At 45.1% G+C, this 13,756-nt stretch overlaps 1 protein-coding gene across 2 annotated transcripts; it reads left to right on the forward strand.

The window, feature by feature from the left end:
• The first annotated feature begins 511 nt into the window (after window positions 1-511).
• Window positions 512-9,354, forward strand: lyl1 (LYL1 basic helix-loop-helix family member). Of its 2 annotated transcripts, none has more exons than XM_071389349.1 (4): window positions 512-1,309; window positions 3,184-4,695; window positions 7,446-7,495; window positions 7,895-9,354. In XM_071389349.1, exons 2-4 carry the CDS (start codon window positions 3,926-3,928, stop codon window positions 8,413-8,415), a joined length of 1,341 nt encoding a protein of 446 aa, XP_071245450.1. In that variant the 5' UTR covers window positions 512-1,309; window positions 3,184-3,925; the 3' UTR covers window positions 8,416-9,354. The 2 variants fall into 2 exon arrangements, with proteins under 2 accessions (XP_071245450.1, XP_071245449.1); XM_071389348.1 differs by having other exon boundaries at window positions 517-1,309; window positions 7,401-7,495.
• The last annotated feature ends 4,402 nt before the right edge of the window (window positions 9,355-13,756 follow it).

Genomic DNA, 13,756 nt, shown 5'->3' on the forward strand with positions numbered 1-13,756 from the left:
TATCCTTTTCTTTCTCTCTATCTGTCTACCTTTTCCCACCTCTATTGATCCTATGGTAAACACTTGTCAGAGCCATGAGGCTGCAAGTGCTGCAGACAGGGAAGTTGTTTAAATAGGAAATGGATCTATTAGGTTTTCCCAATAATATCTATTGTCTGTACGTGTCTGCATGTCTTCCTTTGGGGTGTTATTCTATTGTGATACAAACACATTCCCTCCATTATGGTTACCATCCAAGTCCCTTCATATTTTAGGATTGGCCACCCTGGAGGAACGACGCGTGCCTGTGTGTGTGTGAACACATGAGTGTATGTCTATACAGAGTGAGTTTGTATGCGCATGCGTACGTGTGCATGCGCATGTATGCGCAAGCATGTGTTGGTATTGGGGTTGGGGGGAGGGGGAGGGGGAGAGGAGAGGAGGGGGGTACATTTCCTTATCTGCGGGCCACAGGCGGCTTTGAGAGCGTTATCAGTAGCCACCACATTGTACTAGCACATCCTCTTGTCCAGTGGGGAGCGGAAAAACTCTCCTTGCAACGAAGTTCTCTCTCTCTGTCTCTCTCTCTTTCTCTCTTCTGTCTCTCAGTCTATCCCTTCGCTCTCGCTCTCGCTCTCTCTCTCTCTCTCTGTCTGTCTCTCTCTCTTTCTCTCTCTCTTTCTCTCTTTCTCTGTCTCTCTTCTGTCTCTGTCTATCCATTCGCTCTCTCTCTCTCTCTCTCTCTCTCCCTCTCTCTCCCTCTCTCACTCTCTCTTTCTCTCTCTCTCTCTTCCTCTCTTTCTCTCTCTCTCTTTCTCTCTCTCTCTTTCTCTGTCTCTCTTCTGTCTCTGTCTATCCCTTTGCTCTCTCTCACCTCTCCCTCTTTCTCTCTCTCTCTCTCTCGCTCTCTCTCTCACCTCTCTCTCTCGCCATCCAACTAGAGCTCTGTCTCTTCCTAGCATGGAGGGAGAGGAGGGAAGAAAGTAAAGAAAGAGAGATTGGGAACTAGAGAATGACATAAGAACACGAGTACGACATGGTCAGCATCACCTTGTCAGCTTGTGCGCCTTCGTTCAACAGAATCACCACAAAGGATTCAAAAGGGCATTTTGTTCATTTTGTTATTCCTTGACCAATTTCTGACTTCATCTCTTGGTCTTTTGGATGTTTGATATTACATCTTTTTTTAAACATTACTGGAGTTCCCAATTTATTTAAGGAGGACGGAAAGTAAAGTAGATGTGCCATGTGCTACCTTACCTATGGTACTGTAGGGTCCTGTGGGTAAACAACTGTACTGACAGAGCACGCTGGTTTTCATGCTGCGTAGGTGAGTAGGTCTACACTGGTCAATTTAAATATTACTGTATAGGGTCAATGCTATTGAGTTCAAAGCCATTTCTCAATTTATGTTAAGTTATTATTGTTCATTTATTGCATGAAGTTATAGTTCATTTTTCTTTGTGCAACATTTTTTTATGGAGGAAAACCTGTTATGTGTTTTTGCCTGTTCTTTGATCAAATAAATAATATAGAAAACATTGCAGACAATAAAATACATGTTCGTGTATTTACCACTGCTATAATAAACATAACATCATATACATAAAACATATAGATCTTTGCAGCCATACAGATATAAGACCACCAAATTATATTCCTAATTCATGACTTGAAATGAACAACAAATGAGTGCATTGAGTTTACACAAAAATACAATATGATTTTTGTCTCATGTCAAAGGAAACAAGGAATAACAAAACAAATTCTGAAACGTTAAGAACATTAATTAAAATGTATTCAAGTTCAAATTGAATTGTAGGCACAAATGCAGCTGAACATCGAAGCTAGCGTACTCTTCATGACACAAATAGTGAATCAATTAAGCAACATTATCATTTGATTGCAAATAATAGAATATTACAAAAAAACGTGTAACATAAAGAAAGACTTCAACACGTCTTTGGGAGTGTATTTGTTCCATTGTCATTTTTGGGATTAAACTTTTCTATGAATCAAATGTTTATATTGAAAGCTCACCTTGCCTGTTCTCTCTCTCAAAAATGTGTAGATTTATATGTCATTTCTTATCAATGATCTACACAAAATACTCTGGAATGTTAGTGGAAGAAAAAAGCATTTCTTTTTTAGATGAATGAAAAATGAAACACTAATATTTCTTGATTAGATAAGTATTCACCGCCCTGAGTCACTACATGCTAGTAACACCTTTAGCAGCGATTACAGCTGTGAGACTTCTTGGGTATGTTTCTAAGAGCTTTACACACCTGTATTGTGCAATATTCGCCCATTATTATAAAAAACATTCTTCAAGCTCTGTCAAGGTGTTGGGGATCGAGGCCAGACAGCAATTGTCATGCAGATTTAAGTCAAAACTGTAGCTTCACCACTCAGGAACATTCACCGTCTTCCTGACAAGCAACTCCAGTGTAGATTTGGCCTTGTGTTTTAGATTACTGTCCTAATGAAAGGTGAATTTGTCTCCTAGTGTCTGTTGGAAAGGAGACTGAACCAGGTTTTCGTCTAGGATTTTGCCTCTCCTTAGCTCAATTCCGTTTCTTTTTATCCTGAAAAACTCCCCCAGTCTTTGTTGATGCCAAGCATACCGTTGCCATGATGCAGCCACCACCATGCTTGAAAATACAGAGGGAGGTACTCAGTGATGTGTTGGATTTGCCCCAAACATAAGGCTATGCATAAGGAGAAGAGACAGTTGCAAAATCCAGCCATGAATAATGAATCATCCAAGTCTTGCAGAAGCAGAACGTATGACAACTGTGAACTTCCTTGAAATTAGGAAAACACACACGCAGTATGATACCAAACAATGGACACCCATGACAACCATGTTGAGCCTGTCATCAGCTCGTGAGAATGCCAGGGATACTAGATTTTGCTTTGATGTAGATTGTATATGGAAAAATGTATCATTTTAATTTCCTAATTAATTCCAAATTCTAAATCTAGCTTTATTTTTTATTCACCACTTCCAGAAGAAGAATTATCACTGAATTACCAAAGTGAATTATTGTAATGTTTGTTTATGTGTCAATTAATCCATTAAGGGATGGGTTGCCAACTGGTGATTTGACACGAAAATTAAATGTAATTCATTCATTCATTCCAGTATTTGACCCACTAAATCATGTAAAGCAAATGTGTCTTATCTCTTTTGTTCGACAGGTTTGAAAACCGTCCAATCTTTATGCACCTGGGACAATGTGGATTGTATGGACAGTTTGATTCATATCCGAAAAGACAGACAGACAGACTGGGGGACTAATCAACAGTGTCGGCCGATGGTGACTCATTCAAAGACAACGTACTTGGCTATTCTTCAGGATGTACTATGGGAAAAAGACGTCTAGACTACTAAACTTAAAGCCAGACCAACCAGTCTGCTGTGGAGCTCCAAGAAGACCCAGAGACACCTCAGTCACACCACTAGTAAACACTGGCACATGATTATTGATGTGAGCATCGTCTGCCCAGCCACTGTAGATTGGACACAGTCTCTTGAGTGGGGCCATGAATGCAAGATCACACTCACACCCTCTCTCCTTTTGTCCTTCTCTCTCTCTCACACACACACAAACTCACACACACACTCGCTCTCACACACGCAACAGCCCTCAGAATGAGAGGTGACAATAAGACTGGACTGAGCCAGACCCGAGGGCATCAGCCTTAGCTTCAACACCACCCCCTGACTCCTGACCCCTGAAGACCCAGGACCCAGACAGCCCATCACAGACATCCCTGGACTGATTAATAACAGCAATAGACAACCCGTCGTTCAGGAGGACCAGGGGACTAACAGCATAATAAGGGGATATTATCTGGAGTAGCAGCTGAGGCCCAGGGCTGAGAGAGGTCTGTGGAGGTCTATAGGGGTCTAGCAGCAGCAGCTAGTGGCCTAGACACCATGCTGGGTGAGAGAGACAGAACAGCGGAAGGGGTGAGGGGTGCAGTGGTGGGGTGCCTTCCCACAGGTACCATGATGGAGAAACTGAACCCCCCCTCTGCCTCCCCTCCCTCTGACCCCCTATCGGAGTCTGAACGACTGGGCCCTCAGCAGGCCCCCTCACCGGCTTCACTTGACGCTAGCAGCCCACCGCCGGTTAATGAACCAGGGAGTTTGGAAGACAGGTTTGTCCCACCTAGCCCCCCTGCCTCCCCTCCTCCACCTCCAGAGTCCCCTACCAAGTTGCTTGACCAACCTGCCGCCACCAACATCGCACCTGAACCACCGGTTGCCATGGAAACAAACAACACCAAGGGAGGAGGTTTCATTCGCTCCTCTCCGAAAGCCCCCTCCTCCTCTCCGCCTCCCCTCCTCCCAGCCCCAGTGTCTACATCCACTACCCCTGCCGTCCTCCCCCAATCCTCCTCCTCCTCTTCTTCCTCCTTTTCCTCTATTGCCCCCCTCCCTCCCCACATCCCTGTTATTAGTCTGGGACACAGTAAACCCCCCCACCCCCTCTCCCTCCCCAGTAACACCCCTCTAACTACCCTGCACCCCATCCCCAACCACCCCCACCACCATGACCCTTACCACCACACCCACCACCACGGGGGCATCCGCCTCACCCAGCTCACCTCCCTGTCAGGGACCAGACCAGGGGCCCCACCGATCTCCTCACAGGGCCCCCTGCTGCCCCACCAGTACCTGCCATCACACCACTTCTTCAACAGGTGATAGGGAAATGTTTCATATTCACGTTATATTCCATTATCCAGTGGAGGCTGCTGAGGGGAGGACAGCTCATAATAACGGCTGGAATGAAGTCAATGGAATGGAATCACAGACATCAAACATGTGGTTTCCATGTGGTTGATGTCATTTCAATGACTCCATTCCAGCCATTATTATGAGCCGTCTTTCCCTCAGCAGCCTCCACTTGCATGATCATATTTCATGTTATGACTGGCTTTCTGATACTGTATGGCAAACTGTTTCACTATAACTGACAGTTTCACTACTACAACTGACAGTTTATATCGTAGATTTCTCTTTCTGCTTTTCCTAACCCTTAATCCTAACCAATTACTAAACTAGAACTGCTACTTCCCCATAGAGCCCCATTTCTTGGAATCACTATGATGAAATATCCTTCTTCTTCTTCATTCTCAGCAGGAACATTGTTCTATTTTAGCAGCATGTCTCTGCCAGTGTCAGCCCTAATGAGAGACAGCCTGTTGACAGCATGCACACTCCATCAACATCCCAAACATAATCACCATACAGATAGCTTTGCTCGCTTTCTCTCCCTCAGTCAATTTGAAATGTTTTTGCCATTTCAAATCCATTTAACAATTTGAAAACCATTTAAAACATGATTACTCCCCTGAATAGCATCATTTGTACTTTTACAGTTGTATTCTATCATTGTTTGGATACTTTTATTTGTTATCTTTTGTTTCCAATGAAAACTCTCTCACGTTCCTCCCTCTTTGGACGTCACTTTAATATTGTTTAATAATGTTTACATACTGTTTTACCCACTTTCATATGGTTATACTGTAGTCTAGTCAAGGTCATTATATTTAACTATTGCTGTACATATACAAGTCTATTCTAGGTATTCTTCAGATATACTACATATTCTTTCCACATACTGTCCATAATGTCTATACATCCCACCACATACTGTATATACACAGTTGGAAGTCGGAAGTTTACATACACCTTAGGCAAATACATTTAAAATCAGTTTTCCCCGTCTTAGGTCAGTTAGGATCACCACTTTATTTTAAGAATGTGAAATGTCAGAATAATAGTAGAGAGAATGATTTATTTCAGCTTTTATTTCTTTCATCACATTCCCAGTGGGTCAGAAGTATAGTATTTGGTAGCATTGCCTTTAAATTGTTTAACTTGGGTCAAATGCCTTCCACAAGCTTCCCACAATAAGTTGGTGAATTTTGGCCCATTCCTCCTGACAGAGCTGGTGTAACCGAGTCAGGTTTGTAGGCCTCCTTGCTCGCACGCGCGTTTTCAGTTCTGCCCACAAATTTTCTATGGAATTGAGGTCAGGGCTTTGTGATGGCCACTCCAATACCTTGACTTTGTTGTCCTTAAGCCATTTTGCCACAACTTTGGAAGTATGCTTGGGGTCATTGTCCATTTGGAAGACCCATTTGCGACCAAGCTTTAACTTCCTGACTGATGTCTTGAGATGTTGCTTCAATATATCCACATAATTTCCCTTCCTCATGATGACATCTATTTTGTGAAGTGCACCAGTCCATCTTGCAGCAAAGCACCCCACAACATGATGCTGCCACCCCCGTGCTTCATGGTTGGGATGGTGTTCTTCGTCTTGCAAGCATACCCCTTTTTCCTCCAAACATAACGATGGTCATTATGGCCAAACAGTTCCATTTTTGTTTCATCAGACCAGAGGACATTTCTCCAAAAAGTACGATCTTTGTCCCAATGTGCAGTTGCAAACCGTAGTCTGTTTTTTTATGGCAGTTTTGGAGCAGTGGCTTCTTCCTTGCTGAGCGGCCTTTCAGGTTATGTCGATACAGGACTCGTTTTACTGTGGATATAGATACTTTTGTACCTGTTTCTTCCAGCATTTTCACAAGGTCCTTTGCTGTTGTTCAGGGATTGATTTGCAGTTTTCGCACCAAAGTACGTTCATCTCTAGGAGACAGAACGCGTCTCTTTCCTGAGCGGTATGACGGCTGTGTGGTCCCATGGTGTTTATACTTGCGTACTATTGTTTGTACAGAACGTGGTACCTTCAGGCGTTTGGAAATTGCTCCCAAAGATGAACCAGACTTGTCGAGGTCTACACATTTTTTTCTGAGGTCTTGGCTGATTTCTTTTGATTTTCCCATGATGTCAAGCAAAGAGGCACTGAGTTTGAAGGTAGGCCTTGAAATACATCCACAGGTACACCTCCAATTGACTCAAATGATGTCATTGAGCCTATCAGAAGCTTCTAAAGCCATGACATCATTTTCTGGAATTTTCCAATCTGTTTAGAGGCACAGTCAACTTAGTGTATGTAAACTTCTGACCCACTGGAATTGTGTCATGCACAAAGTAGATGTCCTAACCGACTTGCTAAACTATAGTTTGTTAACAAGACATTTGTGGAATGGTTGAAAAACTAGTTTTAATAACTCCAACCTAAGTGTATGTAAACTTCCGACATCAACTGTATATATACATTTGTACTCCGGACTCCAACATTGCTTGTCCTAATGTTTCTATATTTCTTAATTCCAAGATTCATGTGTATTGTTGTGTATGTTAGATATTACTGCACTGTTGGAGCTAGGAACACAAGCATTTCGCTACACCTGCAATAACATCTGTTAAATATTTGTAAATGACCGTTAAAATGAGATTTGATTTGATTTGATTCTCTCCTTCTCTCTCTCAGTTCTCATCTCTGTCCCTCTGGTAACTATGGAATCTTTTCCAGTAGAAGCATCAAGAGACGGCCCTCCTCACACTATGAGTTGGATCTCAGTGATGGTAAATAGAAGATAAACTGATGTGACTGTCCATGGACTACTGACCAATACCAGCATATGATAAATCAATGAGATACAGTTTATGTAGTGTATGTATGTACACATACACCACAGGAGGCTGCTGAGGGGAGGACAGCTCATGATAATGGTCGGAACGGAGTGAATGGAATGGCATCCTGGAAACTATGTATGTGATGGATTTGATACCTGTCCTCTGATTCCGCTCCAGTCATTACCACGAGCCCGTCCTCCCCAATTAAGGTGCCACCAACCTCCTGTGATATACACTGAATATACCAAATATTAGGAACACCTTCCTGATATTCAGTTGCGTGTATGTACATGTGCATACTAGTACGCATGTGTATTTAATGCACTGTGCCTGTGTATCCTCATCCAGTGGGCCCTCCTCAGAAGCTGGCGAGGCGTGTGTTCACCAACAGCCGGGAGCGCTGGCGCCAGCAGAACGTCAACGGGGCCTTCTCAGACCTCCGCAGGCTCATCCCCACCCACCCTCCGGACAAGAAGCTCTCCAAGAATGAGATCCTCCGCCTGGCCATGAAGTACATCGACTTCCTTGTCACCCTGCTCAACGACCAGTCTCAAGACAAAGCCAGGGGCTCGCCTGAGGAGGAGACCCATGATGAGAGGGCCCAAGCGGGGCTGAACAACAAGGATATGCACCCACTTTTCCAGGGTGACACTCCCTCTTCAACTATGGTCCACCACGACAGAGGAGACTCCACAGACTCATCGATCGCCTTGGCAACCTCCCCGACCTCCAGTTGCTATAGCAACACAGACAGCGAGGAGAACCTGGGGGGCGGGGCTAAGAGCTCGATGGTGGTGCCCCGGGGCATTCCGGGAAAGGTCAAAGGTCAGATTCGGACTGTGGTGACACTTGCCAGTGACCAGCGGTGACATGACATGTGACGTCACAAAGAGGACAAAATTGAATACCTGGTAGTAAATAATATCCGACAAACTGACGGAAAGGACAAAAATGTACAGTATACTTACTACTCTACCAGCAATCTTTGAAACTTGTGGAATCGATGTAGTTTTTTCAATGACATGGTATATCTACAAAGTCAGCTCTGAGATCTTGTAGTAGTTTGTGGTAGTGTTTGACTGTCCCTCTGTCTGGATTTTGTGTCCTGCAGTGTGGGACTGAGGCTTTCTGGGTAACGTAAGCTGTTTCATCAGAACTGAGGCTTCTATAGGGCTACCTGGGAAATGTAGGCTTGACAGTTTGTACATCCAGTCAGCACAGTGTCAGTTGCCCTAAAACCTCTGAAGGAGCCATGTTGACCTCATGGCTTTGCTTCCTGCAGTTTGAGACATCAAAAAACATCAATGACGGTAACCTTCAGCCAGTAGTTTATGTGGCCGTTTTTGAAGTTTCCTATTTTCTTTCTTTAGTCAGATGAAGAAGATGGTCCCACCCTCCCTCCCTTAGAGGTCAAAATTGTGACACAGTTGTCCCAAATGGCACCCTATTTCCTTTTAAGTGCACTACTGGTCAAAAGTAGTGCACTGTGTAGGGAATAGGGTGCCATTTGGGACATTGACCGTGCTAGCTGACTGAAATAAAGAGTGTTTTAGTTCTCTCTTCCTTATTCAACATCCTCTTATTGCACTCCAGAATACATGCAGCCCTGTTATCAGCACAATTTCTCAACCCATACAATTGTTTTGCTGCTGTGTCCAGTTTGAGAAACAGACAGTGTAGTCGCTGGCAAAAGTATTGTTGTGTGAAGGGCTGAAGATGTGCTTTTGTGTTCAGAAAATCAACCTGGCTTATTGTATGGCTGTAAGTTGGTTTGTGATCCTATAAAAAGTGTGTTATGAGAAAGTGCACATAAGAACATTTTGTATTTTTATTTATCTAATACGAATTAATTAATATGAACCCTAGCTTCATGTCCACATCCCAGTTCAACTCTAACCCTAACTTCCTGTCCACATCCCAGCTCAACCCTTAATCCTAACTTCATGTCCACATCCCAGCTCAACCCTTACCCTAACTTCATGTCCACATCCCAGTTCAACCCTAACCCTAACTTCCTGTCCACATCCCAGCTCAACCCTAACTTCCTGTCCACATCCCAGTTCAACCCTAACCCTAACTTCCTGTCCACATCCCAGTTCAACCCTAACCCTAACTTCCTGTCCACATCCCAGCTCAACCCTAACTTCCTGTCCACATCCCAGTTCAACCCTAACCCTAACTTCCTGTCCACATCCCAGTTCAACCCTAACCCTAACTTCCTGTCCACATCCCAGCTCAACCCTAACCCTAACTTCATGTCCACATCCCAGCTCAACCCTAACCCTAACTTCATGTCCACATCCCAGCTCAACCCTAACTTCCTGTCCACATCCCAGCTCAACCCTAACCTCAACTTCCTGTCCACGTCCCAGCTCAACCTTAACCCTAACTTCCTGTCCACATCCCAGCTCAACCCTAACCCTAACTTCATGTCTACATCCCAGCTAAACCCTAACTTCCTGTCCACATCCCAACTCAACCCTAACCTCAACTGTCTGTCCACGTCCCAGCTCAACCCTAACCCTAACTTCCTGTCCACATCCCAGCTCAACCCTAACCCTAACTTCATGTACACATCCCGCTCAACCCTTAACCCTAACTTCCTGTCCGCATCCCAGCTCAACCCTAACCCTAACTTCATGTCCACATCCCAGTTCAAACCTAACCCTAACATCCTGTCCACATCCCATTTCAACTCTAACCCTAACTTCCTTTCCACATCCCAGCTCAACCCTAACCCTAACTTCCTTTCCACATCCCAACTCAAACCTAACCCTAACTTCCTGTACACATCCCAGCTCAACCCTAACCCAAACTTCATGTCCACATCCCAGCTCAACCCTAACCCTAACTTCCTGTCCACATCCCAGCTCAACCCTAACCCTAACTTCATGTCCACATCCCAGCTCAACCCTAACCCTAACTTCATGTCCACATCCCAGCTCAACCCTAACTTCCTGTCCACATCCCAGCTCAACCCTAACCTCAACTTCCTGTCCACGTCCCAGCTCAACCTTAACCCTAACTTCCTGTCCACATCCCAGCTCAACCCTAACCCTAACTTCATGTCCACATCCCAGCTCAACCCTAACTTCCTGTCCACATCCCAACTCAACCCTAACCTCAACTGTCTGTCCACGTCCCAGCTCAACCCTAACCCTAACTTCCTGTCCACATCCCAGCTCAACCCTAACCCTAACTTCATGTACACAACCCGCTCAACCCTTAACCCTAACTTCATGTCCACATCCCAGTTCAAACCTAACCCTAACGTCCTGTCCACATCCCATTTCAACTCTAACCCTAACTTCCTTTCCACATCCCAGCTCAACCCTAACCCTAACTTCCTTTCCACATCCCAACTCAAACCTAACCCTAACTTCCTGTACACATCCCAGCTCAACCCTAACCCAAACTTCATGTCCACATCCCAGCTCAACCCTAACCCTAACTTCCTGTCCACATCCCAGCTCAACCCTAAACCTAACTTCCTGTCCACATCCCATTTCAACTCTAACCCTAACTTCCTTTCCACATCCCAGCTCAAACATAACCCTAACTTCCTGTCCACATCCCATTTCAACCCTAACCCTAACTTCCTGTCCACATCCCAGCTCAACCCTAACCCTAACTTCCTTTCCACATCCCAGCTCAACCCTAACCCTAACTTCCTTTCCACATCCCAGCTCAACCCTAACCCTAACTTCCTGTCCACATCCCAGCTCAACCCTAACCCTAACTTCCTGTCCACATCCCAGCTCAACCCTAACCCTAACTTCATGTCCACATCCCAGCTCAACCCTAACCCTAACTTCATGTCCACATCCCAGCTCAACCCTAACTTCCTGTCCACATCCCAGCTCAACCCTAACCTCAACTTCCTGTCCACGTCCCAGCTCAACCTTAACCCTAACTTCCTGTCCACATCCCAGCTCAACCCTAACCCTAACTTCATGTCCACATCCCAGCTCAACCCTAACTTCCTGTCCACATCCCAACTCAACCCTAACCTCAACTGTCTGTCCACGTCCCAGCTCAACCCTAACCCTAACTTCATGTACATAACCCGCTCAACCCTTAACCCTAACTTTCTGTCCGCATCCCAGCTCAACCCTAACCCTAACTTCATGTCCACATCCCAGTTCAACCCTAACCCTAACGTCCTGTCCACATCCCATTTCAACTCTAACCCTAACTTCCTTTCCACATCCCAGCTCAACCCTAACCCTAACTTCCTGTCCACATCCCAGCTCAACCCTAACCCTACCTTCCTGTCCACATCCCAGCTCAACCCTAACCCTAACTTCCTGTCCACATCCCAGCTCAACCCTAACCCTACCTTCCTGTCCACATCCCAGCTCAACCCTAACCCTACCTTCCTGTCCACATCCCAGCTCAACCCTAACCCTACTCCCTGTCCACATCCCAGCTCAACCCTAACCCAAGCCATAGCCCATAACCCTAACCCTACCCACTGTGCACAGATTCAAAGTCTATTCCATGTTGGTTCAACATGATTTCATTGTAATGACGTGGAACCAACGCTGATTCAACCAGTGTGTGCCAGTTGGTAGCTTCATGTCCACATCCAAGCTCAACCCTAACCCTAACTTCCTGTCCACATCCCAGCTCAACCCTAACCCTAACTTCCTGTCCACATCCCAGCTCAACCCTAACCCTAACTTTATGTCCACATCCCAGCTCAACCCTAACCCTAACTTCATGTCCACATCCCAGCTCAACCCTAACACTACCCCTAGCCCTATAATACTACTCTGAGAGAATGCCTTGTCTGCACTTAATCAGTCATCCATTACATTTAGGAAATGAGCTTCGTTCAATACATGGTTTCAAACCTTCTGTTTATGGTTGTTTGTTTGCGTTGGTTAGTTACATGACAGATTTATAACCACAGGAGAGAGAGAGAGTACCGGTTCGAAAAAAGAAAGGTGGAAAAATGCTCCCTGCTGATGTCCCCAAGCCGGACATAGCTGACCCATGACAGTACCGTGAGAATCCCGGACGTGGAAAAAACGGGTGGCGGTAGTGTTGCTTTAACCTCCAGTCCACGTTGGACAACGTGTCCGTTCTTTCCCTTCAGTACAGCTGCAAACAGGTGTGGAAATGGAGGCGTGGGTGGAGGGTAAGGGGTTGTGGTGGGGGGGGGGGGGGGGGGGGTTGGTGGTGGGGGTGTTGGTGTTGGTGGTGAGGGGGGGGTAAGGGGTGGTGGTGGTGGTGGTGTTGGTGGTGGTGGTGGTGGTAGGGGGGCAGAGGGTAAGGGGTGGTAAAATCATGACAGCTGTGAAACAGGACGTTTAGGTACAATTTTGTAAATGCTGACATAATTTGTAAGTTCGAAATGGTGGGATCTATTTGTGTCAGTAAAATTCATTATGCGTGAAATGGCGGTGGAAATGCCTTGCGCAAAATATTGATATAATAACCATCATATCGAAGTAAACTTGGAGTCATACGATGAAATGATGTGTGGTCCTCCCCGCTAGGACTCGGGAAACCATGCAGTTTCTTAGTCTTCAGATGAAATAAGTTATGATGAACTTCACAGGGTGGTGAAAGTGCACGTTGTCGAACTTCACAGGGTGGTGAAAGTGCACGTTGTCGAACTTCACAGGGTGGTGAAAGTGCACGTTGATGAACTTCACAGGGTGGTGAAAGTGCACGTTGATGAACTTCACAGGGTGGTGAAAGTGCACGTTGATGAACTTGATGCTCCTTTCCAAAAAAACGTTGTCTTATTCTGGTGACATGATGATTGATGCTTGACTGCTGTTTGACAAAATATTCTCTCTCTTAGCCATAATAATCTCATCATGTAGACTAGCCTACCTGCTCAGCCTACATTACCTGCACTGTATAGCTGTTGTTGGCTAGAGTGCAAGAACCAGAGGAGCACATTTGCTATTTAATGCAACAGTTTTTGTGTTACAACTATCGGTAGAGTTGAAAATGCGATGGAAACAGATTGAACTTTCAATTTTTATTCAGTACATGAAACCTTAAGCGAAAAATACATGTTTTTTTTTCACTGCGTCATCACGCACTGATTTCTATCCTCAACAAGTCAGTTTGGTGGAAACACACCACTGGTGGGAAAATGTGCATATTGGATGGAAACCTAGTTAGAATAGTTATTCTTTTTTTTTCTTTTTTTACCCCTTTTCTCCCCAAATTTCGTGGTATCCAATCGCT

Source organism: Salvelinus alpinus, chromosome 2 (assembly GCF_045679555.1).
Source record: "Salvelinus alpinus chromosome 2, SLU_Salpinus.1, whole genome shotgun sequence".
Taxonomy (NCBI): Eukaryota; Metazoa; Chordata; class Actinopteri; order Salmoniformes; family Salmonidae; genus Salvelinus; species Salvelinus alpinus.

Excerpts from the sequence above, each read along its gene's own strand:
- lyl1 (XM_071389348.1), top strand. The coding sequence starts at position 3,926 with ATGCTGGGTGAGAGAGACAGAACAGCGGAAGGGGTGAGGGGTGCAGTG. Across the intron at positions 4,696-7,400 it reads TCACACCACTTCTTCAACAG|TTCTCATCTCTGTCCCTCTG; the intron begins GTGATAGGGAAA and ends TCTCTCTCTCAG. Across the intron at positions 7,496-7,894 it reads TGAGTTGGATCTCAGTGATG|TGGGCCCTCCTCAGAAGCTG; the intron begins GTAAATAGAAGA and ends ATCCTCATCCAG.